Here is a 26348-nt window from a genome sequence, read left to right as displayed (position 1 = left end):
TATTTTTGAAAGGATGAATTTCGAGTTTTTTTTTTAGCTATTTTTTGGTTTACGTTCTATCCCAAAACATGATGCATGATGCGTGTAACGCTTTTGATAAGCGATATTGTATCGTGTATGATGAAACTCCAAGGTGAATGCAAGTGACTTCGCAAAGAATGAGACATGTACAACGCTTTTGAAACATCTTTTTTGTTTCTCAGGTCATCAATCATCAAATCCTGTCCAAGAATTTAGACTGGTACATCATTTGTAACAGATGCCTCAGCCTGAGTGGGGCGATCTTCCATAGGGGCTCCCATAGGGGCTTCCGTAGGGGCTTCGGTCTTAGGAGCAGCCTCAGGAGCAAGTTCAGGTTTTCCCTCAGGGTCCTCACTGACAGCCATTTCCTGGTCCCGATCCTGGTCCTGTTCCAGTTCCCCCGCTTCCTCTTTCTCCTCCTTCTCCTCAGCCTCTTCCCAATCATCAACAACCTCAGGCGCAGGGGTCTTCGCACGCAAAGACTTCCCCACGCCAACACCAGATCTCAGAACCAAGCGCTCGCGCTCCTTCTTCGCCCCATCACCATCAAGAGCAGCATAAATAGACTTGCTGACCCACGAGTTCTGAACGGGCGTTCCAGTCCTCGAACTAGCCCCGCTACCACCCTTACTCTTCGAGGCAACCTGAGCCCACCCACCGTCACCGCCTCCAGTACTAGCCTGAGCCTTAGCAGCTTCACGGGTGGCCTTAGCCTCTAGTGCAGCAACACGACGCGCTTCTTGTTCTTTGCTGCGCTCGCGCTCGCGGAGCTTAACGCACTCGCGCACGCTCATGCCGCCGATACCGATGGTCGAGCCACTGCCCATGCCGAAGGAAGGAGGTGTCCAGGCAACGGGTTTCAAGACGAAAACGTGGCGGTGGGGTTCTGGATCGTGGCTTTCTGTCACGAAGCCCCAGTCTGCGGCGAGGGAGTGGGCGTATGCGCGGAGAGTGGATTTCGCTGGCTGGAAGCGGAATGAACGGGTGGGTTTGTCTGCTGCTGCCAGGGAGTGGAGGTTGGATTCGTAGGTCTGGAGAGTTGATAGAGGTACCGAGCATGCGAGCTGGACGTATTGGTTCAGAGTCTCTTCCGAGTAGGGAAGGTTCTCGGCTGTGATGGTTTGAAGCGTGGTTGTCTGGTTGATGTCGACGCCGAGGGCACCTGCCAGGGTGCGATTCCGCTCTAGACGTGCGCACTCGTCGTCACAGGTCAACGGGGTCAACTCTGGCTGGCGCTGGGGCGACTGCAGCTGGCCCTTGGAGGTCACGGCCTTCGCGGCGTTGCAGCGTCTTTCTTGTCGTAGTCGTCCACAGGCACATGTCACTGCGATCTTGGAGGAACATGGTGTCTTCTCGGGACATGCGTACGGCGCATGGCATTGCTCTGTGCAAGGATGGCCGCACATCGTCTTGTTCTTTCCACAGGGCTGGCTGCAAGGTTTGGTTGCGTCTTCGCAATCCTCCGGGCGATGGCAGTCCTTCCGGCAGAAGTGAGAGCCACACTTGAGCAACTGTCCACATACTTGACCGCAGCGCGCATCTGTCAGCCAGCAGGGTATGTTTTTCAACACCCGCTTTCCGCACAGACACGGTTTCTCAGTCAAGAATGGACACTTGGGACAGTTCTCCTCGTCGGTATGGCAGCTATGTGCGGCTTGAGGGTGGCCGCATCGCTTCGGACGCTCACAGGGGAAATTGCAAGCGGGTGGCTTTGCGCCACATGGCTGCGGTGGATACAGAATAGATCTTCCGCAATTACACGAGATCTCTTCAAACACTGCCTCCCTGCAGGTATTGCAAGCGCCCTTGTGGCAAAGTTCTGGGCATGTGTGTCTTCCGCATTTCAGCATCCGGCCACATATGCGAGTGCAAATATGCTCAGCTTCGATGTCCTCCTCAGCAGGGCGGAGATGGGGCCTGAGTTTACGACGCGCAGCCTGGCGCTCGTTAGCCCTTTGCTCTCCCGGACAGCACCTTTCAGTGCATGTGTGTCGACCACAGTGTAGAGTCGCCTTGCACATGCGTGGGCATTGGGGAGGCTCATTTTGGCCTTGGTGACAGATTGTCAGATTATTAGTACGACCGCAGTTGCACTTGATGTAAACATTGCGCAAACAAGCGCCACATGATCCAACATGACACAGCTTCTCGCAAGGATGACCACATGGCAGTGTCTTCCCACAAGGCTTTTGACAATTCAAAATGGGGTCTTCGCAGGAGGTACGAGGTGTATAACCCGGGATCTCAGATAATGGTGTCTTGCCACAGGCGCAATTGACAATGACGTCTGGTGACTGTGGGCAGTGCGCAGGGTGTGGATCTTGCGGGTGACAGTTCTTCTTGCATGAATGTATACCGCAATCAAACGGACGATTACAAGTCTCTCCACAACCAAAGCAGCCGGTCCACTCATCTTCTGAGCCATCCTCGCGGACGATCCGACTGTCCTTCTCATCATCTTTAGACTTACACAACATCTCCGTCTGCAATTTTCCACAGTAGCAACGAGCGTCAATGCTAACCTCGCAGCCACCACATAATCCCTCATGACATGGAAGCGGACATGTATGCTCCCCGCAGGGCAGCAACTCACCACAGATTTCGCCACAGCTCCATCCATTCTCATAATCTGTATCCTGACAACGCTTCTGCGACGAATTAAGGCCACAGAAACAATCCTGCATCGGTCCCATAGCCGTACAAGGTGTACACGGACCAGCATGACAAGTCCTATCACAAGGATGGGGACAACCCTTGCGAGGCCGCGAACAAGTCTGACCACACGAGTGCGGAGGCAAGCCGGGCAGCGGCCTAGGATCAATCTCTTTCTCACACCAGCAAGAGTAGCTCGTTGGGAAGTTTTGTTGAGAAAGGTTACAACCTGGACAACGCCAAGCGCGAGGAGTGAGGTCTTCTTGCCCGTCTTCTCGAGCAGAAGCCCTCTGTGCAGCTGCACCCTCATTCGTGGACCATTTCTTGACACAGCTTAGATGGAAAACAGTCCAGCATAGCTCACAAGACCAGACCTTAGACCTACGACCCAGCTCGCTACAGCAGATGGGGCATTCGTACAGGTTATGCGCAATGTCTTCGTGGATGCGGGTAGCTAGGTCGTCGGCTGTGGACTTCGCTTTAGGTGGTGGCGGTACCCTAGGCTGCCTTGCTTTCCCTTTCCCTTTTGAAGGTGGCGCTGAATCAGAAGGCTGTTCTTGTTGAGATGACGGCATGCCTGGTACAAAATCCGGCACATCGGGTCGCAGTGAGTGATCATGGTCGTGTGCATGCCCCGCACCGTCCAATAGAGGGCCATTTTCGGCCTGGTCTGGTCTTGTTAACTGGGCTTCGAAGCCACGCGCTCGCATACCACGGGTTCGCGCCTCTGGTCGTGTTGCTTGGCTTTCAGGTCCTTCATTCCGACTCTGTCCCGGCCGCGGAGGCCCATTGTTTCTTTGTCTCCGGCCTCTTCCTTCTCTGTTTCCACCTCTGCGCGAGCTGGACGGTCCGTCCTGTTGACTAGACTGGGGTGTTGTATTCGGCTGTGGTTGGGACTGTGTAGGCTGTACTTGCGGCACAGCTTGCGGCGCAGCTTGGTTTTGAGGCTCACCCGCAGGTGTTTGTTGTTGCTTCGCAGAACCCCGCCCTCTGCGTCTAGATGGCCTGGAAGAACGTGGGGGTCGTGGCCCGGCTGGGATTGAAGTCTCTGGCTGTGGTGTTGCCATGACTGGAAATGTGGTGGAGATTTGATTTAAGACTCCTGGCGTACTCATATATTTCCGGTAGATTTCACACTCGTGTTTTGTTTGAAGAGAGTAATTGGTGGTTGACTGGGTGTGTTGATCTATGTAGGCTGAAACAGTATGGCAGTGTAAAACGAGCGGAATCTAGACAACGAATAACGAAACAAAGAGTAAATCAAAGGCAAAAGCCTGCTTATAGAATGAAGAAGAAAATCGTAGCACAGTGAATTATCTAGAAGGCGATAAAAGCTCTCATGGCAGAATTTGGCGGTGCAATAAGCGGTGGCAGAGTGGCAAGCGGTTGGTGTGAGTCAGGAATTACATAACATGACTCATTGTGGCTCCCGACGGAGATCCGAAATGCGGGTCGGCGATCTATGAATTCGAGTCATGCTTCGTATGACTGAGAGATAGAATGAACTGATGCAATCAATTGGATTTTAGCTGATGCGTGCAATAAAAAAGTCATGGAAAAGAGGGGTGTTTAACTCCTTTTTGTGCCAAGACATCAAACAAAGACTCAATGCAGGAGGGCTTGTATCTAAAACACCATCTTGCAGGATATCAAAGCACAATCGGACTATGCTCGATCTTGGCTGAAACAAGGTACATAGATCCTTCGATTCCATGCCGTTAAGTGGGGTACACGAGAAAAGACGGTCAAAGAACATTATCAATGCAATTTAGTTCCGATCCCGAATTAATATAGACAAAAATGCAATATCGAAGCCGGCGCATCAAAAGAAACATGGCGCTATGCAAAAAAACCAGCCCATTCACCTCGTAACAAAGAACCAAACTACTCATCCCAATCCTACAGTTTGAGTGAAATCATACACACCAAGTCCAATGTCTAAATGAACACAACAATCTCGCCACGATCATTCCGTCTCAGTCTCAAAGCACGGAAAAGATCCTTCTCATCATCAGCTCTGCGCTGTCCATTATCATGACCAGCATCATACTCAGTCGAGAGCTCACGGTGGAAGCGCTTAAGTGCCTTGTTGACCGAACTTCCACGCTCGCTATCCTTCGGGACCAGCGAGAGGAAGTGATAGGCCAGCTCGCGCTGCAGATCATCACCCGTGCGTGCCGGCGGCCGTGACTGCTTGTAGACAGCAACCTGATGGTGGCCGTGGGAGGAGGAGTCGACGGATCCGTGGCGCTCATCAATTTGCTTAAGACGACGAGAAGGTCTATCGCCATCTGTGGGGTTTGAGCTCTTGCGCTTAGACTTGCGAGATTCATCCTGATCGTCTGCGCGCGAGCGGTGCGACTTCTTGCTCTTGCGCACTTCGAGTTGGCCGTCGCCGCTGGAGGAGCTGCCGCGGCGGGCCTTAGCGCTAGGGTCTGTGCTAGAACCGGAGACGGCTGAGCCACCGAACATGGAGGAGACGAGGCGGCCGGCGCGGTTCTTCATTGAAATACCGAGACCTGCGTCGCTGTTGCCGTTGGATTCTTTGCCGTTGCGGCGGCTGCGCTTGATCGGGGATGAGGTGTCTTGGTAGGCGCGACGGCTGGTTTCTGGGCTGTCGTCGCCGTCGGGAGACTGCGAACGCATCATCCGGTTCAGGCCGCCTGTCAGACCGGAGTGGTTCAGCATGGGTGTGCCGGCGTTGTTGATTATGCTAGAGGGGGCCTCCATCATTGAAGTGTCAACATCTCCGCCCGGGGTGCTGAGAACCTCTGCTTGGCCGCGCTTGCGCTTCTTCTCGCTGACAGTGCCGGGGGCTTTCTCCCGACGCTCCTTCTTCTTGGGTGCGGGTGTGACGAACTCGGTTGTTGACGCGTTCGGGGGCGAGGCTGAGTGCGGGATATTGCCGGCGCCATATGAGAAGCCATTCTCCTCGTAGGCGATGTCGTAATTCTTACCCTCGTCATCGGTGTTGGGGTTGGTTTCGACACGAGTGAGGGACTGGCTGGGCTCGAAGACCGATTTGGCATTGGGGTGCATCTGCATCTGTTGCTTGGGCTCAGCAACAGAGGCCTTGGATGCGTTCGGGCTCTCCTCAGCGACGAGGTAGTCAAACACATTGACAGGCTTGTCGTTGTTGGCCGGGGCAGGAGCAGGAGTTCTCACCTCACCGGGAGGCGGGGGTGTAGGAGCAGGGGGAGGGGGAGCATTCTCCAGAGCTTGCTGGTAGCGGCCGTTGGGGTTTTGATTCGCATTCTGCTTTTGGTTGTTTTGTCCTTTCTTGTTCTTCTGGGGCTTCTCTTTATATAGAGCACCCTGGTATTTTTGCGCCTCACTCATGCATGACTGTAGTGGCCGGTCTTGTTAGCGGATGTTTCCATTGTTGATCCAACTGGGACTCCAGTAAAGTAGTCCCGCAACCGTTATGCAAACATGCGACGCGGATGCGACGTACCGTATGAGCTCTATACTCCATTCCGTAGAAATGCACCATGCAATCGATACAGGTGAAGGAGGCGCCGCGACATTGGCCGCGATGAGGATCGAGCTTTTTCTTCGTGAGGACATCACCACAAGCCTATCAGACGGATTGTTAGCAGCGATACAAGCGCAAAGCATGTACCTCAAGACACCAGATAAGACTCACCTCGCAAGAGAAGGACACCATTGTTGACACTCAATATGACCCTATTGGGTGTGCAAACACGAGTTCGAAAAGAGTTTTCAAGAGGGGATTATGTATCCCTTGGAGAGTTCCAGTAGAAGGCGACTAGGCGGGGAATTTGCTTTGATACGAATTTCTCGATCGGCTTTTCCTTTTTCCCTTTTTTTTTTTTCCTTTTTTCCCTTTTTTCTTTTTCGCGTCGACAAGTTTGGCGCGCAGATCCAAGCTAGTCCAGATCTGGAACCACACTAGACTATTTTGGGTAATATGAATGGCCTGGGCGCGTCGAGGGAGATGAAGTGCATGAAATGCATGAAGTCGTACTCTCTTTGCCAAGTACTTTGGGAACATTCATTGAATAAAATAATAGAAATAAAGTGAGAAAGCCTCCTGATTTATCATCTCTTGAGTACTTGTTTCAGGGTAACTGAACAGATGAAGATCCCATGTGGACATGGATGTCAGGTCTGTCAGGAGACCCCATGCTTTCATTTGTCGCTTCTTCCCAGTTGAACGGGCAGACACGGGGAGAATCCGAGGATAATCCGAGGATAATCCGAGGCAGCAGTCAGATTGGCCGCTTGAAATATTCCATCTTGATGGCTTTATTGCTATTTTTGGTCTAAGCTGAAACATACTCCCCAGACTATCCTTTCATCTATACTAGAATCCGTGATTTACTGCCAGTTTGAGAATTCCGTTATGCCACATGAAACTAGTTGATCTGTTGGAGGGTTGGTATCACGAGGGTGCAACCTGAGGACATCATCGCTGTTGCTCACAGTGAAGAATGAGATAAAAGTTTAATCGGTGCTTTCTGCTAAGAGGCATGAGCTTGGTAGGACGGAATGCGCTTTTTTGGTGTGCTTTGTTGTTCAGGGATATACTGGCTAGCCCTCTTTGGTCATGCGCGCCATCTTCCACACTTGATCACCAGATAGGATGATCTTTGCTGCCCGGGCCATGCACTTTATAGAGATCGACAATCTATGCGTGGACTTGTGTACTACTGATCGTTGACCAACTCACAACTTGCTGTCATTCGCATTTTCATAGGATTAGGTTAGTCTCTCGACGTATCTGTGTTGTCTGTCATGTGGGAATTCTATTGAGCAAAACCCCCAAAAGATATGCTTGGGAAAGAGAGCCAGAAATCAAGATGCGCTCAGATATCTATAATCAGTACAATGATATGATGATAATCTAAGTAGGGAGAGACCCCTCTTTATATCACGAGCCACATGCAGTACACGACAAGGGTATATTGATATTGACAGACAACTGATGATCTATTATTGTACAAGGGAGACCAGCTCCATAAGCGTGAACAACAAGGTGCCTAAAAAGCACCCAAACGCTGCGTATAAACCAGACGGAATGAGTCCTATGGAGTCGAAAGAACAGTCAAAGTTTCATCCCATCAACCACGGGTCGTCCTAAATCGCACGTTAGCAACCAAACAGCCATAATCAATACGCCACAACGGGAAACCACTAACTCTTCCTTCGAGATCTCCACCGCAGGGCCATCGTGCTGCCCCGTGCCCTCCTTCCCAGCATCAGGCGGAGAAGCAGCCGACCCTTCCTCGTCCCCACCGCAGCCACAATCATAGAACTCCCCCAGATTGGCGCAGTCAAACTCAGGCTTACCAAGCATGGCATTGACCTCATTATGAATAAAGCAAGCCCAGCCCGAAGCCGCATTTCGCGACGAAACTTGAGGCGGATACTTACTCAAATGCTGCATGAAATGCTCCGCACATTCCCCACTGATGTCATCGACCATTAGCTCCCGATCTGGCACAGAACATTGCACTGGAGTACGTAGGGAAGAGGAATCTCATACCAAGGATATAACCTCGCAAAGAGGTAGATATAAGAGTGCAGCGCCTCCTTCTGGTCTTCTGTGGGTTCCTCGGGGAACCGCGCCATGACAGTGTGGAAGTACTTCCAAGTCGCACGACCTAATTCAGCCCTGGAAAAGCCGCAAAAGCCGTAATCAGCAATTTTTCCCACCACGCCCGTGTATTGTCAATGAATTCCTCCCTGGGGTGCCTTACTTGACCGTCTCGTTGCCTAGCTTCGGCATCACCACAGCGCCCTTTAGCGTGCTATCTTGAATGTTGATCCCCGGCACTGGCGGTGCCGAGTGGTCGATGTGGCCTGGGGCGCGGACGGCCGGGCTCGGTGGCCCCTGCGGTCGAATGAAGAGGAAGAATATGAGGCATAGTGCGATCGCTGCGCTGGTGACAATGCGCCGTGTGATTTGTCGGCTCGCCATGTTCGGAGGTGGCGATGGTTGGGGAAAAGTAATAACGTCGCCAAGCGTCCGGTCGCGGGAGCACCTGGGACTTGTAGATAGGGTATAGTCCCGTGCTGAAGACGAGACAGAATATTTCAGCTGAGGGTTTGAGAATATTTGTTAAAGCGAGCTTTCTACGAAAGGGATTCCACGTGTTGCCTACTTAGGCCCCGGCCCGGGGGGCACTTACAGCTTAGTCATTGATTCGCTGGGCCTCCCACAATGCGGGGCCGCAGTATAGGGAGCCTTGGAAGAGATCTAAAAATGTCTATCATACGATTGATCAGTATGAGACAACATGATTCGGAGAATATATATCCCTACTAGATGAGCGTTGTCTGCTGACCGTACTATGGTTCTCCGAATCATAGACCATCCTATATAGACCAGACCCACATCGGATATGTTCCGGGGTTTCGCTTCTAATGTTGCAGGGTTAAGCCTGGATGCACAGAAGGGTTGACAGACTGCCACGAAGCACTCTCGGTCATTGAGATTGGACACCCGACTAATACATCATTGTGTTCAAGTCCAAGCTTATCTACATCCCATCGTGATTTCCAGCAGCAGCAACCAAGTCGCTCAAACTCGGGGGCAAGTCCTCCTTCCGTGTACCCCAGTTGCTCTCCTTGTCCCCGAGTGTCAGCTCTAGAGTCATACCCTGAGTGAAGAACTCATGTCCAATCCAGCTCTTGTTGTATGGTTTCCCATTAAGCTTGGCACTCTGGATATAGATCTTCTTGTAGGTTTTGTCAAAGTTGACGTTTCGAATGGTCGCAGTTTGTTTGGTTTCAGGGTGAGTGATCGCAACGGCTTCAAAGAACGGAGGAATAATTAGATAAACATTCTGGCCGGGATTCGGGAACAGGCCCATCAAGCTCCATGCCAGGAATGAGCCCATAGCCCCTGAGTCGTCGTTGCCAGGTAGCCCGTTATGCGAGGCGTTGAACGAAGATGGGATGTAAGCGTGGGCTCGTTTGGCGGACAGACCAGGGCGTCCGGCGTAGTGATAATCGTACACGGTCAAGAAGACAGGTTCATTGCCTATGTCTGCTAAGCCAGAGGTGTGGAAATAGTCCAACCGAGACACGAAGGACTTCGGACCGCCGACCATCTTGACTAAATTTGCCATGTCATGAGGGACAAAACTGTTTAGAATTAGCGTTGGGGGTTTAATGGGGAGAAAGGTACACGCACAATAGGTATTCCCAGATGCTGGACTCGAATGTCTCTGAAGGATTCGAGGTGAGAGAGCACCACGACGCCAGAGCACTGCAGGCGATAGGATCCTGATAGCCCCAAGTTCCGTTATTATACCTTGGCTGGAAGAACCCAGTAAATCCAGTATCTGTCCCATTCCCTAGCAACGACTTTTGGTCTTCTTTGTACAAGTTCTGCCAGTTGCCAGACCTAGACAAATATGTAGTGTAATCCTTTTTGCCGAGGCCCTTTGCTACGACTGATAGGGCGTAGTCATTGTATGCGTACTCTAGAGTTCGTGAGATACTCCGTGAATTGGTTCCAAAGCCAATATAGTCGAAGTCCAGATATGGGATGTAGTGGAGGTGTTTCCAGCTCTGCAGGCCTCCTCGCCCTTGATATGACCATTCGAGCGGTTCATTCTCTGCATCATTGAGCATAGCTTTGTAGGCGAGTTCCCAGTCAATACCCGTGAGATTCTTCACGTAGGCATCTGCGAGAACAATGTCGGCATTGGAACCTCCCTGCGTCCAGCCTTTGCAGAGACTCATGCGGCAATCGGGCAGCCATCCTTCGTGCTTGAAGGTGTCCAGCAGGCTACGAACCATCTTTGACTGTGATTTTGGGTCGATGATTGTGAGGAATGGATGCTGTGACCTGAAAGCATCCCACAGACAGTAGAAAGAGTCGAAGTATGGCTCATCGCTTTTCCATAGTGGATTCTCCCCAGTTAGATCTTGAGGCGATAACATCGTTCGGTAGATACCACTCCAGAAACTGCTGATCATATCATGACTAGCACCACCCGCCGTGACCTTGATAGGACTGAGCTTCTCCTTCCATGCAGCCTCTGCTCTTTTGCGCAGATTATCAAAGGCATTTTCCGGCTCAGGAACTTCCGCTTCGGCATTTCTGCAGGCTTGATCAGAGCTAACAAAGCTGACGCCTACCCTCACAGTCACGATTCCATTGTCCGGCCGATCAAATGCCATGTAACCTCCGGCTTGGAGGTAGAAGTTGTTAAAGCCGCGAGTGACAAATAACTCCTGCACTGATCCAGCTCGATCATTGACCCAGATTCCACTGTCGTCAACATCGATCGTGTCACCGAAATCAGCACAGAAATATGACTTGTAAGAGCCAGCCCCAAAGCTCGGCAAGAAAGTACCATTGCCTTTGATTCGAGCTTTATCTGCGTCAAGGCTAATAGAAGCATTCTGTCGACTATCCCACAGATCAGTAAGATCCACCGAGATTAACGGATTGAGATCATTTCCATCGGCGGCCTGTCCCTTTGGGAAAGTGAAACGGTACAACGCCGTGCGTCGCGCTGCAGTCATCTCAGCCTTGATGCCACTCTCGAGCGTCAGGGAAAAATAGCCAGGCTGTGCAACGACAGAGTCATTCTTGTAATGGACTGCGCGGGCAGCTTTAGGGAATTTGCAATTATCCACGATATTGTCTTTGCAGTACTGCGGGAACAGAGGGAAATTTCCCATAGACGGGTTCCCGCCTGTGCCACTGTCGTGCATATGCGAGAAGCCGGTAATCTTGCTCCCATCGGTCGAGAAACCTCCAGTATTCTGGCCATCGACGTCGGCGACGGGTTTTGCCATGCCATAGGGAAGGCTTGCACCCGCGAAGACGTTCCCGCCATTAGTTGACCCGATTAGGGGATTGACGTAGCGGAGATCATCCTGGGTTGCTACTGTGCTCAGGGCATATTGGAGAAGTAGGAGGCTGTAAAGGGTGCTTTTCTGCAAAATCGTCATGGTGCTCTGGAATTTGAAGAGTCGACCACGCGTAATGACGCGTTTGGTTTGTAGTTCTGGCTTGTGAGCACAATAGAACGCGGGAAGAAAGAGCGAGTTTCCTCTCCTGCAAGGAGGGTGTTTTTCATGTCGCCGTGTTGTAACGTCGCATTTTTCACGCGATCGACAGCCTAAACAGTGTTAGGTCTAGAAGACATTTACGTGCGGGGTTGGTGTATTCTCAAGTCAATGCGCCCCGTCGAAGCGTGTTTTGAAGTTCCGCATTGCCATATGAAAGTCAACAAGGGCATTCGAGAGTATTTTAAGGTATTGACTCGAGTTATGTTGTAGTTATCGGTAGTCGATACTTTATATCAAGATTCTCTATAAACACAGCCTCTTCTTGGAGACTTCATTAGATTGAATCACCGATTAAGCGAGGAATACTATCTAATTCGGTAATCATGTTATTTGTCAAACAAGACTATGGCCTGAGGTAGGCCATAAATAAAGAGAGATGTATATATACCTTGTTGTCTGCTATGGCCTGGTAATTGAATACTATATCACTTCAACATGATCCACTCTCTATCTAACCTTAATTATAGCGTCCACTTGGCATTATCATCACTGGGTCACAATATCGTTTTCTCAATACTTTTTGTGAATATGTTTGAGACTCCATCCCTAAAGACATAGCCTACAATTTATCTTATAGTTAGTTCTGCCATCTATCCGGAAATTTACTGTACCCCAGTATTCCCCAGACTACAATATACCCAATTTGAGTTGAGTAGAGCACTGGCGCACCAAGCTTTCATGGCTTGCCACTTCAAGATGGACGAGAAAAGGCCTATAACCCTACCCAATCTTCCTCTCGAGCTGTTGCTCATGATATCCGAGCACTTGTCACCGGTCGACGTTGTTTGTCTCGCCTTATGCAACGGCCGATAGTTGCTTCCCTTGTGATCTGCATGCTACAACATACCGAAGGGCCGCCGCACTGGAGGGCCTGAGGATGGGCTGCGGATAGATCTTTTGACATGTTTTGCTCGTGATTTACCACAGTAACATCTCTGTCACGCTTGTCTACGACTTCATCTTTGGCAAGAAGTGGATCTACCAGGTCCCGAATTCAAAGTTCCAGCCAGTGTAAAACAGTTGAGTTCATTGATAGTGAAATTTGAACAGGTTCTGACATTTACTCATGCATATGAACCGTGGAACATCCTCGAATGGGCTTTCGCCTTCTTTAGATGCCGCTCACAGCCCTAGGGCTTTATTCAGCACGTCAGCAATAGATTTACATTTCTGTGCAATCGAGCAAGTCAAGGAGACCTAGAGCATAACTCGACATAGGCGAAATTGAGCCCCTGACAATGATATCCCAGAAGGCTCCTCTAAAAGAGACGGGATCTAGAAATAATTGTCAAAAGCTCAATTTGGCCCATGTCGAATTATACTTTAGACGGTCTTGATTTGATTAATTATATGGGAAGTCTCACCAATATATACCGAGGGAGGGCCAGTTATTAGGCTCCCCCGTAGAGAATACTCGGGCTTAAAGCAGCTAAGTTTATTGACACTAGTGATATTTGACTTGAAGATTTTCTGGCATTTACTCATACAGGTGGTCCGTGGCTAGAGAGCTCCTCGGCCTTTTTGAATGTTGGTCACAATCGTGTCCTGGCATAGTCCTATTCAGTACTCTAGAGATAAATTTGCATTTCTGAGTATATGCTGGGCTTATTAGACTTGAAGTTTGCCCTTCCACCGCACAAGGCGCTCTGGTCATTGGGATGTCGGGAAATATAACAGCCTTGTTCCTGGAAGCTCGGTCTATACACATACATATGAGAGCGATGGCATAGCCAGGGCCAGTGACGTATTATTACTAGGCTAGCAGAGTACACCGCTGTGTAGTCAATTGACTGGGTAGTATCGATTGTCTATGTTGTATAATATACATTGTATCATACAAAGTATGTAAATCAACTCGACGCTAATGCATCCTGCTTACAAGCCCCACCTGGCCGCCGGTGATATAACATCAGAAGGCCAATAGTGACTTGAATGCTGACTGTTAGTCCGAATCGTTCAATTTGCAGGTAAGATCTACCAAATGAGGCATATGTTAGAGGCAGGTAGCATTGCACTCAACAAGTGCTTCCACCTCCTATCTAGCATATGGCATGATGTCATTGTGGTTTAGTGGGGTTGATTACGCCCCACCTATAAAATGTTCGGAGTTAAGGGGACACCCATAACTACAAAGTACATGTATTGACCATAGTTGAAGCCGAGAAAAACTACGGGGTAGGCAGCATGTATGTTGTAAGGATAGAAAATTAAAGTCGATTTGGCTATTACAGCACCCATGGAGCAAGGTGGAATTTTTTTATTTTTTTCTTCAGTTCATCTATGCTCGAGGTTGCCAGGAGAAAATCGCGACCCCGTCTGTTTTCCTCTATATTGGTACATCAAACTCATTTGCATTCTACAGATTAATGTGCATCAGAGAATTAACTACTCTGTAGGTAGATAATAGGATAGTAGCACATTTCTTAGAGCTCAATCCAAACGGAGTTAACACTTACCAGCATGACCCACTTGCTGAACTAAAAGCCTTAATTCCGGGCACTAAATTTACTTAAATTCAAACTCATTGCCACATATTGTCACTTTCTGTAAAGCAACAGAAACTACGAATCTTCTAAATTATCCAGCTCAGTCAAAATGGTCAAGACTCTTCCTTTCGGCGATATCCAGGTCCCAACACCAGGCTTTGGTGCCATGGGCTTGAGCCATGGTTTGGGTTCCAATCTGAGCCTCGAAGAAGCCGAGCCAGTCTTGCTAAAGGCCATTGAACTGGGATGCACATTCTGGGATACTGCCGTTGTATACCAAGCCGGCGTGAACGAAAAGCTTTTGGGAGACTTCATCAGGAAGCACAACGTCCGCGACAAGGTTTTCAGTAAGACCTTATCTCACCACGCAATATTTATTCGAAACTAACTACTGTCATTTATAGTTGCCTCTAAGTGTGGTCTCAGTGTTATGGGAGGGGGAGATGGCTCCGTTACGAACTCCGCTTCGCATATCAAGGAATACATTGAAGGAACCATTGAGAGACTCGGCTTTACGCCTGATTTATACTATTTGCATCGGATTGACCCTAGTGAGTCAAATTTTTATCTTCTGATTTACCATTACTGATGTAAATAGATACCCCCCTCACAGAGTCCATTCCGGCTCTTGATGGAATTCGCAAGGCGGGGAAGACCAAGTACATTGGAATTTCGGAATGTTCAGCTGCTACACTACGCAAAGCAAACTCAAGTGCGTTTCCTCCCAGCTAGCTCGCGAATATTTTACTGACTATCTATAGTCGCCAAGATCGATGCTATCCAAGCCGAATACTCAGCCTTTGAGACACTTCATGAGACAGACGGCTTGATCGAGACAGCAAAGGAGCTGGGCGTGGCCTACGTCGCATACAGTCCACTAGGACACGGCTGGCTCGTCGATAACTTCGATTACAACTCCCCGGATGACTTTTCCCCTAATGATTTCCGCAAAAATTGTATGTACCCAGTCCCAAGCATCCTAATCATCCTAATCCTAGACGGAACAGAATCGCTAACATAATCCTTCTCGATAGCTCCCAAATTCCAAGGTGAGAACTTCTACAAGAATAAGGCCATCGTCGAGGAAATAAAGAAGCTCGCTGTCCGTAAGGGATGCAAAGTTAGTCAAATCGCGCTTGCTTGGGTTGCCTCCCAAGGATTTATCCCCATTCCGGGAACAACCAAGGCAACCCGCCTAGAGGAGAACTGGGCTTCTCGTGATATTGAATTGACCGAGGAGGAAAAGCAAGCAATGCGCCGAATTATCGATGCTGCCAAGCCACACGGAAACAGATATGGCCCCGCGCATCAGGCAATGGTTGGGCATTAAGTGAGGGATATTTAATTGTACCTTCATTCAGGAGGACATTATCGATGGGGATATTTCTGGAAATTATTGCATAAGAGAAATCCAAGATCAGATTAGATGACACCCGGTGATTGATATGATTGATTAATCTAAATCCTGCGGACTAAAAAAATTGTTGTGTTGTTGGTTATAGCCAACACAGAGTTTTGGTCTGATTCGCTGCGCGGTTGCACAGGGTTGCAAGGGTGTCGAAGCGGCCAAGTGAGTAGGCGGCTGGAATCTCATAGAAAAGAAATACGGTGTGGACTGATTGATAATAATAACTAGTACGAAGTATTGCGAAGCGCTTCGAGCGCTTGGAGAAAACACGACTCTGAAGAGGTTCGAGTTTGGGTAAAGCAAGGGGGATCATAGAAGATTAACAGCGCCATAGGTAAATTCTGGTTGCGCTATCTGATCGGAATTAGATAAGATGGCGTAAAAGTCAAATTCTACCACCGAAGGCGATCTGGTCCCACGACGGATGTTGAATTGAGTTGACATAGCAATCTGGGAGAATCCGAGACGGAATGATTCACGCACGAGACTAAGAATTGCTTGTTCCTTTGTGTACTAATTAGGGGGCTGGAAAAGATCTTGAACTTTTTTTTTTTTTGCTTTTTTAAGCTTCTTACCCGTGAACCTTGCACTGTACTCCGTACTTTGTACACTGTACACCGCGTGGAAATGTAAGGGACGGGGATAGACTTTGCCAGAGGGTAGTAAGAGGAAAAAAGAAAATAGTGAAGTAGATGACGGCACGACATGAATATAACAATATTAGATAGTGTAATGTTCATATCGTTGACGCAAACGGGTTGCCGCATCAAGAAGGGTGCCTTAACCCTCTGGAGAGAGAAGAGGTACAGGGGAAAAGAGAGAAACTGTGACCCTAGAGACTTTGGCAGAACAACGCTAGTCTAAAATAGGAGAGGAACCTTCAGTGTCGACCAATCAGATCTGTGTACCCCACGCCATCCAGGGATAAGTGATGATGATCGCCCGCCACCACAACTCCTGATTGGTTGGATGATCAGATTGACCCAGTCAGCCCACTCGATTATCTGATCCTCGTTGCATTCGAGGTCGTTGAGGTCGAGGGGGAGAAAATTGGAGACGATGTTCCGGACCACTGCGGGACTTTCTGGTCTAGAAGCTCTCGGGCCTCTGCACTTGCAGATTATAGAAAACGAAATCTGCCAGCGTTGCAGATCTCTCCTCGCTCCTTGCCATCCTCCCATCGCCTAATCCTCGATTCTTGCCTATCCTCATAGAGCCTCCTCAGAAGCAACAGAGGATCTAGCATCCTTTCTGAACTTCTTGAGATCGGAATAAAGGAAGTCACAGTCATGGGACTCCCCGCGACCGCCCACGGTCAGGATGACAGCAAAAGCATCGACCGGACTATAGTAGGGGAGGAATCATACATTTCACAAAATGAGAAATCAGAGAAGCCAGAGGCACTTGGGGCCGCCACCGACAGTTCCTCGTCATATGATCTCGAGTCACCGCCCACATCGGACGGCTCTGAACATGCGGGCGACATGTTTGACGACGAGAAGGAATTGGAACAGCACCCCGACAGTGTCACGGACGGTGCTGAGTTGGGTCAGCAGAAGGCGGAAGCAGCAGCGCTTGTATGGAGCTGGCCAGCGTTGGTTGGAATATATGCTTGGTAAGTAGATCGTGGCTCACTGGTTCCAGAAGAAATAAAATTTCTGACGATAAGTGAACTTTCAGGATCTGGGTCTGCACATTTATGTTGGCATTTCACTCGAATATAAGCGGCTTCCTGATCAACTACATCCAGGGTGGTTTCCGATCCGCACCGCAAGTCTCGACAGCCTATATCCTCGCAAATATTGTGGGTGGCGTTCTGAAGCTACCGCTCGGTAAGACCTTGAACTTGTGGGGTCGTGCTGAGGCCCTGGTGGTCTCGACTGGCATCTACCTCCTCGGCATGATCATTCTCGCCGCGAGCAACGGCCCCAATGAATACGCGGCGGGCTACGTGTTCTACTGGATTGGTTACTACTGTATATACATGATCTTGAATATTTTTGTTGCTGATACCTCGGGTTTGAGAAACCGAGCGTTCGCTTTTGGCTTTATTCAGACTCCTTTCATCTGTACTGCATTCACGGGCGGACTTGCCGCAAACTCGATATATGCTAAGTATGGGTGGCGCTGGGGCTATGGCATCTTCTGCATTGTGATGCCGTTTGTGTTCTTGCCCCTCGCGATGGCCTTCAAGTACTTCGAAAAGAAGGCAGAGAAAAATGGCATCTTCCGTCGACAGCCTAGTGGTCGCACTGTTAAACAGTCTATCGTCCACTATCTCCATGAATTCGATGGTGAGAATACCTAATACAAAGCTCAGGACATTAATACTAACATTCTATTACTAGTTGTTGGTGCTTTCTTGCTCATGACCGGTTGGGTATTGTTCCTCTTGCCATTTAGTTTGTTGCAGTACGGCCGCTCCGAGTATTCAAGTGCAAGTTTTATTGCTCTCATCATTGTCGGTGTCTTCACCTTGGGTGTCTTCGCAGCATGGGAGAAATGGGGTGCACGAACCCACTTCATCCGCTACGAGTTGATCAAGCGGCCAACAATCCTAGGTGCATGTCTATTATCCGCCGTGCTATTTTTCAGCTTTGAACTCTGGGATCAGTACTTCTACAACTACATCCTGATCTCCTACGACATTTCCGCCGTCAACGCAAATTACATGCTGCAGATTTACAACGTCGGCTCCTGCTTCTTTTCTCCCATCATTGGTGCCATCATCTGGGTCACCGCGCGCTTCAAATACATTTGCCTGTTCTTCGGAGCCCCGCTGATGATTCTCGGCTCCGGGCTGATGATCTACTTCCGAGGCTCAGACCACGGCATTGGCTACGTTGTCATGTGTCAGATCTTCATTGCCTTCGCCGGTGGCACCCTCGTCATTGGCGAAGACATGGCTGTTATGGCGGCAGGTGGCCGCGAGGGCACTCCAATGATGCTGGCCCTCATTGGATTGTTCTCAAACATCGGTGGCGGAATTGGCCTGGCTGTTGGCGCTGCTATCTACAACAATGTCTTCGTCAATACCCTCATGACACAATTGCCAGACAACTTGAAGGCCAATGCCACCCAGATCTACCTCGACGGTATCCCCGTGCAGTCGACTTATCCCTGGGGAACCCCGCTTCGCGAAGCTGTCGCCTATACGTGGGGCTATGCCCAGCGGCTGAACTGCATTGCTTCCACTGCTATCTTGGCTTTGACTATTCCTTGCATTCTGGTCTGGAAGAATTATGATGTTAACCGGAAACAGAACAAGGGTAAAATGATCTTTTAGAAAGGCTTTCTGTTGCACAGTATACCTGGTTATGACGCACAGGTTGGAAAGTCCTGTTCACGTTTCACGTTATTTCGGGTGTGCTGTATTCTCTGCTGTGCAGAGACAAGGCATTACGTTTAATGTACGTCTATTGTAGTTATCACGCTGGGCGTGGATACCAATGTCTTATGTACATTTTGTGCTACCGTCAAGGTGACTGTTCATTCTTTTAATCAATAGAATAATTAGAATCAAATAATCTATAATGATTCACTTTCTCATTCCAATGGCTTAATTGTATATTGCTACGTTGAATTGAAAACAAAAACTAGTACCACACTGCTTTTTTTCACGCCACTACTATGAATAAAACCAGTTAACTAGATGAGATCCCCACAGCAAGAATTTATCGATGATTTCCCTAAAATGAAAAAAAGTTGAAGTATATCAGTGCTTAAACGAGAACTGGGACTAACCACAACACGTGACTAGACTGGCATTACATGATTGGACATAATGTACGCCACATAGCGAGGATAAATGCTCGCCTCGCCTCGCTTCGGTTTGCCAATGCCCGGAGCAATTAGTGACATGCTCATAATGCTAAGAAATATGGAATGGATAGTGAATTGTTCTTCCGTCTTCCTCATGCATAAATTGACTAAACCGTATCAAGCCGAAGCGAGTCGAGCCGAGTATCCTATCCCTAACAGTTCCATAGATATTCAGGAAATTGAGCTATGAAGCTTGCCGGTGCATAACTTTTATGTACGAACTCACCATCTCTTCAAAGTGGACTCCGGTGGACCCTGAGACTTGTGGGGATAAAGCTTCAAAGAACTTTCCATCTCAACATTTGAAATGGGTTTCTGATTCGGATTTCCCCCGATCCTTACAAGAGCTTCTTTTGATCTGGGGCTCTGCGGGATCGCGCATCGTAGCCATGTGTAATAAGAAATGTACAGTGTGCAGTGTAACCCTATGCTTGTTCGGCCCAATTAACCATCCGACCATTAGGGACCAAGTATCTTCGGCCCGATTAATGGACTATCGGGGAATAGGGGCAAGTTGCAAGATGTAGTCTGCAAAATGGCGAATTTGTGTAGCAGGTGCTCGAAAGAAGGGCTTCTTTATAACAAGTAGGTACCCGAAGCCCTTGGGGGGCTCTAATAATTCTAGGTATTGCCGACAGCGACACATCTTCTAAAATGAGGGATAGCGAGGGTAACTAGTTCTCTAATTTTTCTATTTCAAAATGATCTATGAAGAAAGGAACATCTAATGAATTCATACAGAAACCACTTCCGTCGATGGATCGACACTCAGCGCAAAAGCCAACGCCAAACACGGAACAGATGTTGAAAACGGCTCCGCCGAGCTGAAAAACGCAATGAAAGAAGAAAATGTGCAAGATCCGAACATCGTCGATTGGGATGGACCAGATGATCCTGAATCCCCGCAACTGGACATCTGGAAAGAAGATGACAGCGACAGGCTCTATCGCACTGATTACGCTTCTGACGTATGAAAGATCCTCTCCTATACCATCCAGTTGATCAAAGCTAACCTCTGGAAATCGATCATCTATGTTCGCCCCCGGGGTAGGCGAACTACTAAAAGAGTTCAATGTCACCAGCATTGAACTGTCATCATTCGTGGTATCGGTATACCTGGTGGGATACTGTTTCGGTCCCCTGCTCATCGCACCTCTATCGGAGTTATACGGTCGGCAGTACATCTACCATGTATGCAACAGCCTCTACGTGGTCTGGATCATTGCCTGCGGTTTTGCACCCGATATGGGCAGTCTTATTGTTTTCCGGTTCCTCGCTGGCTTTGCCGGTAGCTGTCTGCTGACTATTGGCGTCGGATCGATTGCGGATATGTTTGTACAAGAGAAGAGAGGCGGCGCGATGGCATGGTGGGCTCTTGGTCCTTTGATTGGGCCTGTCATTGGTCCGGTTGGTATATTTATCTCCCTCATTTTTCATTAATCGATAGCCCGATTGCTAACTTTGTCTAGCTGGTGCATATCTGTCACAGGCAATGGGTTGGCGATGGAACTTCTATGTGCTGGCTATGGCTGTAAGTAGGAAATATCACACCCAATGCGAAACACATTCTAATATATTTGGTAGAGCGGTGCTATCACAATCAGTTCGATCTTGACCATTCGTGAGTCCTATGCCCCAACGCTCCTAGCTCAGAAGACCAAGAAACTCCAGAAAGAGACTGGGAATATGAACTTGCGCTCTGCACTCGACACGGGCCGTACACCGAAAGAACTCTTCCTGTACTCCATTGTGCGACCGACGAATATACTCTTCCGCTCCCCGATCGTATTCCTCCTTTCGCTTTACGTCGGCGTGATCTACGGATACCTATATCTGTTGTTTACAACCATCACCTCCGTATTTGAAGAACAGTACAATTTCTCCCAGGGAGCAGTCGGCCTCACCTACCTGGGTATGGGCATCGGCTCTTTACTAGGAGTGTTCCTTCTAGGAGCAACATCCGACAGACTACTCAACTATCTAGCCGCCAGGAGTGGCGATAAAAAGCCCGAATATCGTCTTACGCCTATGATCCCTGGAGCTGTCCTAGTTCCTATCTCGCTGTTCATGTATGGGTGGAGTGCCTATTACAAAACACACTGGATTGTGCCTATCATTGGAACCTCTTTCCTTGGTGCTGGCATGATGATCACCTTCGTGAGTTACCTTTCCCTTATCCATGACTCTGTTTTGCCGCGAATTGATTGACTGACACTTGGAATTGCGGCTTAGATGTGTGTGAGTACGTACTTGGTAGATGCATTCACGGAGTACGCGGCGTCCGTTATGGCGGCCAACACGGTATTCCGCTCACTGGCTGGTGCCTTGCTTCCACTTGCCGGCCCCAAGATGTATGATGTTCTTGGGCTTGGTTGGGGTAACTCGCTGCTTGGGTTCATTGCTCTAGCATTTTGCGCATTGCCAGTCGTCTTTTGGATATATGGCGAGCGTATACGGACGAGTGCAAAATTCCAGGTGACTCTCTGATCGGTTGGAAGCACTCGCTTCGGGAACTGTTGGGTTATTGCGTCTATTTTTGCTTTTACACATTATAATTCGGACTACAGATGGAGGAGATGTTGAAGATAAATGTTATTCGAGAGAGTGGGCTGGTGCAATGGCATTGAAACAATAGCAAAACCATGCGTCTATCGACAAATCTTGCACGTCAGCTCTGAAGATGGCAGCTTGTCCCGGGAAGTACGTTAATTTTAGCTCCTGAGATCCCCACCTGCGCATGGTTGGGCTTCCAGCCCTGGAGTGCTCGGAGTGGAACGCACGGATATTGGTGTAACCGCACGGCTAGAGGAGTTCCACGGTAGATCCGTTGTATGCTGCACCAAGCTTTAACCCCGTCTGCTACGGCAATTCTTGAGGTCTATCGATCACAGCAACTGGGGTTTGAGGGTTTTTAGTAAAAAGGCTATCCATTAGCCTATTAGCCATAGAGGGTATAGAAACACTAAAACGGACATAAAAATATATATATTTCAAACGTACATCTTTCATAATAATTCACCGAAAGGATGGCTATCGTTAACAAGCTTGGCTGCATTCCGAAATATTCTTTGCTGCAATGGAAATCGATCTCCTGGGCTATCGTATACACAAAGTATTCATCAAGTGCTCGATCGACCGTTATCCAATAGAGAAATGAACGTACTTATACATATCTACTTATTGTAGCTACCTACCTACTTACATAGGTAGGTAGCCCTGGAGCTGCAAGTAATTTACTCAGCAACCTTTGTACGATCCCGAGTCCATCACATTGGAAAGTTGCTGGAGCCCTGGAGCCTGGGTTTTGTTCCAAAAATCTGCATTTGCGGCGCATGATAATTATGTAATCCTAGTTTTCACACGTGGACCTGCCCAGTCGACAGGTCCACGGGTGGACCCCGATGTCGGCTTCTTTTGGGCGCCCACCAATCAACGCGTCCAATGAATCTGCGTCATCTCCCTTAGTAGAGTATATGGGGTTTACATAGTATACGAAGTTCGGCTGATGTTCTATAACAAGATACCTTAAATTTGAACCTGACTAGACCTTGAAGGCATTTTTTAAGTGCCATTCTATTTCTCAGCCTGAGATTGACACAGGCATTTTTTGGCCGTCCTCGGATATCCAAGTTGTATTTCTGTACGCTTTTACATTTCACCATGGCATGGTCATCGAGCCACAACCACATGGACTTTTCAAGCCCACCTCAGCAATATCAGTCGATTGATGAAGATCCTACCTTTTTTAACGGCGAATCTGCTACTCAGCCACCTATTGCTACAGTTGCAGAGCTATTTTCTACGGAGTATAGCTTTTGGGGTTCTCTTTTACAACATGATTCGACACTGCTTTACCCTGACTTCCCTTTCCCTTCCACCATGGGTCCTCTCAACTCGGGGTATATGGACCAGGGCGCTATGCCAGACTTTTCGACCACGTGGAATAGTACCATCGAAGACCCAGCTGCAGACTCTCACCATCTAGCCGAGAACACTGTTAGGGGCCCGCCTCTGGAGCCTACATCCATTGCACAACAGCCAACTCCACGCAAGGTTGGAAAAATTCCCACTACTCGGGGAAACCGTCCTCGCCGCGCCAACAAGAAAGAGTAAGACATCTGCCCTCAAATTGAAAATCTGGGTTGACAGGGTGTTTGCAGGGATAGAAACGGCGATTTCGAATGTAACTGGATAGGCTGCGAGAAGCGCCGCATCTTCAGCTGCAAAAGCGCGTTGATACGCCATATAAAAACCCTGCATATCAGCCCGCGCTCCATCGAATGCCCTAGATGTGACAGGTTCTTCAATCGCCAAGATAACATGGAGGAACATCTGGGAAGAATTCATCGGGAATACATCTCAGATTCGAGCTATCGGCATTGATATTTGGGTTTCTTGGTGCTGGTGCTGGTCATCCGTGCCGTATGTGGTCGTGGTTTTAGCATTGGAAGGATTTGGGAGTTATGCAGCGTATTGATCTCGAAGGACTGAACGGTCATGGGTTTCGTCTGTGGTCGCGGTTTTAGGATGGGAAGGATTTGGGAGTTATGCAGGATATTGAACTTGAAGAACTGAATGTTAGCAACTTGTTTTCTTGAGGAATTTACTAGCGCAAAGATCACGAAGAAAAGTTCGAGGAAGTTCGTTTTCGGTCAGCTCCAAGCTTAGACAGCCATTTTCCGACCCACAGTTTTCCAAGACGAGAAGATCTAACATACAAGTCCAGATATCTTAAGGAGGAAGCTGGATAGAGATCAATAGAGTCGCATTGGACCTGATTGCACTCATAAGGAATAGAAGAAGAAAGGAGAGGAGGAAGGGAGAAGAGGGGAAGCTTCGCGGTATAATACATGGCTTAACTCCCGGAGTGGGGTTGGGGCGCACGAGCTCAACGCAAATTCGTGTTATAAGTACAGTTTGTATAGGGTCCCATACAAAAAGTACCTACTTGATGTCTAAATTCCTAACAGCTCATATTGCTAGTTATTCTAAGCCCCACTCTTACACTAATCTAATAGTGGGCAGGCTGCATGTTTTGTAATAGAGTATTGTCGTATACAGTTTGAGATTTATGTAGAGAATATAAGAGGGGAAGAAAGCCGTGGATTGAGCTCCGCTGCTAAAAGAAAAGGAGAGAGGAAGGAAGATCAACCCTGGCGAGTAGCAGAAGTGGTATCCACATTAAACAGAAAGGCCCGCCTCAACAATGTACAATATCGACGGATAAATTTCTGATAGCAGTGACTTGCTGCATAATGAGGAGTGGAATGATGAGATCTCGCACCACTATGAGCATGTTTACTTCAAGTTGCTGTTGCTCCGTGGGGGCTGGGTGCGTAAAACAGGCAAATGTGTCCACTGGCGGACCGAAGATTTCATGTTAGGTAGAGGTATTGGATAGCTGGAGCGATACTTGTACCGTGGTATTTTAAAAGAGTTGGAGTAATCCGACGATGATCGTGACGACGAGGAAGAAAAATATTGCTGACATTGAATGCGCGAGACAGCCGCAGTACCTGTACGAGCCGACGTTTCTGTCAAGGTCAGACGAGTAGCTGGAGATGCAGTTTGTAGGCACGGCTACTACCTAACTAAGATCACATCATTAGGCACTGCCTACCAATATATGGATCCATGCTTTCCTTATATGCTTCTGGTGATGTCATGCTTTCGAAAACTGGAAAGAGAAGTTAGCCAAAAGACAAGGCCATGGTAACTATTACAAGACATTCGACAGTAATAGAGCTCAAGTTAACTCACATTCCCTTTTAGCTTGTTTACTCTCGGCTGCGTCATGCCACAGCCTCAGAAGCCACGTAGCGACTAGTGCATCCCTCAACTCCTGCGACATACTTCTCATAACGGATAATTTATATCTGTCATTCTCCTTTTCTTCAACAGCCACCTCTCTGCCATTGGAATCGCTCCATCTATAGCAATTGCGACCAACTTTCCAATTTGGTTGGACGTCAAACAATAGTCTTTGTTGTGTACCCTCGTCAAACAATGGCTTGGTTGCGGCTGTTCTTTTCGCGCTTAACATCGCCTTGAAGGACGTCCTTTGGAACCGCGAGTCAGAAGACTGGAGGCGAATATTGCCCATCATCTCGGGTACCGCACAAGTGAGGTAATATCTAGCAGGTATATCGGTCCGGTATTGACCATTGACAGGGTGTGCGAGGTAGAAAAGATGGCGCTTTCGCGGTGTGCTGGCAGTGTCGCCCTCGACGTCAATCTTGAGCCCAGGTACATCATGCTCGATTCTTTCGAATGCCACGGATGAGTCCTTGTTCGAGGTTGAGCTGATATCACTGTTTAGTTGGTAAAGTGGGATTGGAATTGCAGCCTGGACGTGGACAACTCGACCTGACAAAAAGAGGATGGCGGGCTCAAGAACGTCCTTTGAGAGGTTTCTGTCTGTCTTGTCGTATGATTCAGAGTCCGAATCCATTTTTTTGTGCATTGGGTTCGGTTTGGATCTCTGAAGACTTTGTAGCAATTCAGTATGTGAATATCTGACCGCGAATGCGCAAGATATGTGTGTTCAACAATAGATATAGAGAGTGGTAGGTAGTACATTTTGTTATGATAGGCTGTAGTAGAGTGTTCCAAGGATACACCGCCCAAAATTGAGACCCGTAAACCGCGCCCGGGTTACCCACATATGCACTTGCCCAGGTGGGCGCCTGTCCATGTGGTGCCGGGCGATAAAATAAGTTGCATAAATTTGGCCCCCGGGGGGCCGCCCACATATCCCATTATCGCAACCTGGCGTCAAGCTAACTTGCCTGAACAGTCCGCAGACATGGAAGACAGTCTTATGAGCCTTTTTTTTTTTTTTTTGGCTCTCTTCATATGAGGTCCCTGCGATGATCATAAGAGATGGATGCGCCAAGTTTGGG

General features: G+C 48.6%; 9 protein-coding genes across 9 annotated transcripts; 4 read left to right on the top strand and 5 right to left on the bottom strand.

Moving 5' to 3' along the window:
• Nucleotides 1-233: 233 nt before the first annotated feature.
• Nucleotides 234-3740, bottom strand: N7479_010393 (putative NF-X1 finger transcription factor; the record flags this gene model as incomplete). Its single annotated transcript, XM_057258084.1, has 1 exon — nt 234-3740. The coding sequence occupies one exon, from the start codon at nt 3738-3740 to the stop codon at nt 234-236; it is 3507 nt and encodes a 1168-aa protein (XP_057105542.1).
• Nucleotides 3741-4611: 871 nt separating this feature from the next.
• On the bottom strand, nt 4612-6340 carry N7479_010392 (LYAR-type C2HC zinc finger protein; the record flags this gene model as incomplete). Its single annotated transcript, XM_057258083.1, has 3 exons — nt 4612-6018; nt 6128-6250; nt 6320-6340. The coding sequence occupies 3 exons, from the start codon at nt 6338-6340 to the stop codon at nt 4612-4614; spliced, it is 1551 nt and encodes a 516-aa protein (XP_057105541.1).
• A 1417-nt stretch (nt 6341-7757) lies between these two features.
• Nucleotides 7758-8617, bottom strand: N7479_010391 (flavin-linked sulfhydryl oxidase ERV2; the record flags this gene model as incomplete). The annotated part of the gene is made up of 4 exons (XM_057258082.1): nt 7758-7773; nt 7836-8105; nt 8183-8311; nt 8397-8617. 4 exons carry the CDS (start codon nt 8615-8617, stop codon nt 7758-7760), a joined length of 636 nt encoding a protein of 211 aa, XP_057105540.1.
• A 562-nt stretch (nt 8618-9179) lies between these two features.
• N7479_010390 (Alpha-1-2-mannosidase) lies at nt 9180-11610 on the bottom strand (the record flags this gene model as incomplete). Its single annotated transcript, XM_057258081.1, has 2 exons — nt 9180-9786; nt 9836-11610. The coding sequence occupies 2 exons, from the start codon at nt 11608-11610 to the stop codon at nt 9180-9182; spliced, it is 2382 nt and encodes a 793-aa protein (XP_057105539.1).
• A 2715-nt stretch (nt 11611-14325) lies between these two features.
• N7479_010389 (uncharacterized protein) lies at nt 14326-15546 on the top strand (the record flags this gene model as incomplete). Its single annotated transcript, XM_057258080.1, has 5 exons — nt 14326-14563; nt 14621-14767; nt 14815-14928; nt 14978-15172; nt 15251-15546. 5 exons carry the CDS (start codon nt 14326-14328, stop codon nt 15544-15546), a joined length of 990 nt encoding a protein of 329 aa, XP_057105538.1.
• A 1367-nt stretch (nt 15547-16913) lies between these two features.
• Nucleotides 16914-18910, top strand: sit2 (putative siderochrome-iron transporter; the record flags this gene model as incomplete). Its single annotated transcript, XM_057258079.1, has 3 exons — nt 16914-17239; nt 17305-17918; nt 17973-18910. 3 exons carry the CDS (start codon nt 16914-16916, stop codon nt 18908-18910), a joined length of 1878 nt encoding a protein of 625 aa, XP_057105537.1.
• Nucleotides 18911-20100: 1190 nt separating this feature from the next.
• On the top strand, nt 20101-21933 carry N7479_010387 (MFS transporter; the record flags this gene model as incomplete). Its single annotated transcript, XM_057258078.1, has 6 exons — nt 20101-20116; nt 20188-20414; nt 20455-20857; nt 20916-20977; nt 21031-21603; nt 21679-21933. The coding sequence occupies 6 exons, from the start codon at nt 20101-20103 to the stop codon at nt 21931-21933; spliced, it is 1536 nt and encodes a 511-aa protein (XP_057105536.1).
• Nucleotides 21934-23106: 1173 nt separating this feature from the next.
• On the top strand, nt 23107-23559 carry N7479_010386 (uncharacterized protein; the record flags this gene model as incomplete). Its single annotated transcript, XM_057258077.1, has 1 exon — nt 23107-23559. The coding sequence occupies one exon, from the start codon at nt 23107-23109 to the stop codon at nt 23557-23559; it is 453 nt and encodes a 150-aa protein (XP_057105535.1).
• A 1484-nt stretch (nt 23560-25043) lies between these two features.
• Nucleotides 25044-25897, bottom strand: N7479_010385 (uncharacterized protein; the record flags this gene model as incomplete). Its single annotated transcript, XM_057258076.1, has 2 exons — nt 25044-25123; nt 25207-25897. 2 exons carry the CDS (start codon nt 25895-25897, stop codon nt 25044-25046), a joined length of 771 nt encoding a protein of 256 aa, XP_057105534.1.
• Between the last annotated feature and the right edge of the window lie 451 nt (nt 25898-26348).

This window comes from Penicillium vulpinum (genome assembly GCF_028829585.1).
Source record: "Penicillium vulpinum strain IBT 29486 chromosome Unknown utg000004l_segment0_segment0, whole genome shotgun sequence".
NCBI lineage: Eukaryota > Fungi > Ascomycota > Eurotiomycetes > Eurotiales > Aspergillaceae > Penicillium > Penicillium vulpinum.
Note: the sequence above shows the minus strand (reverse complement) of the source record. Positions and strands in the feature narration are given on the sequence as shown.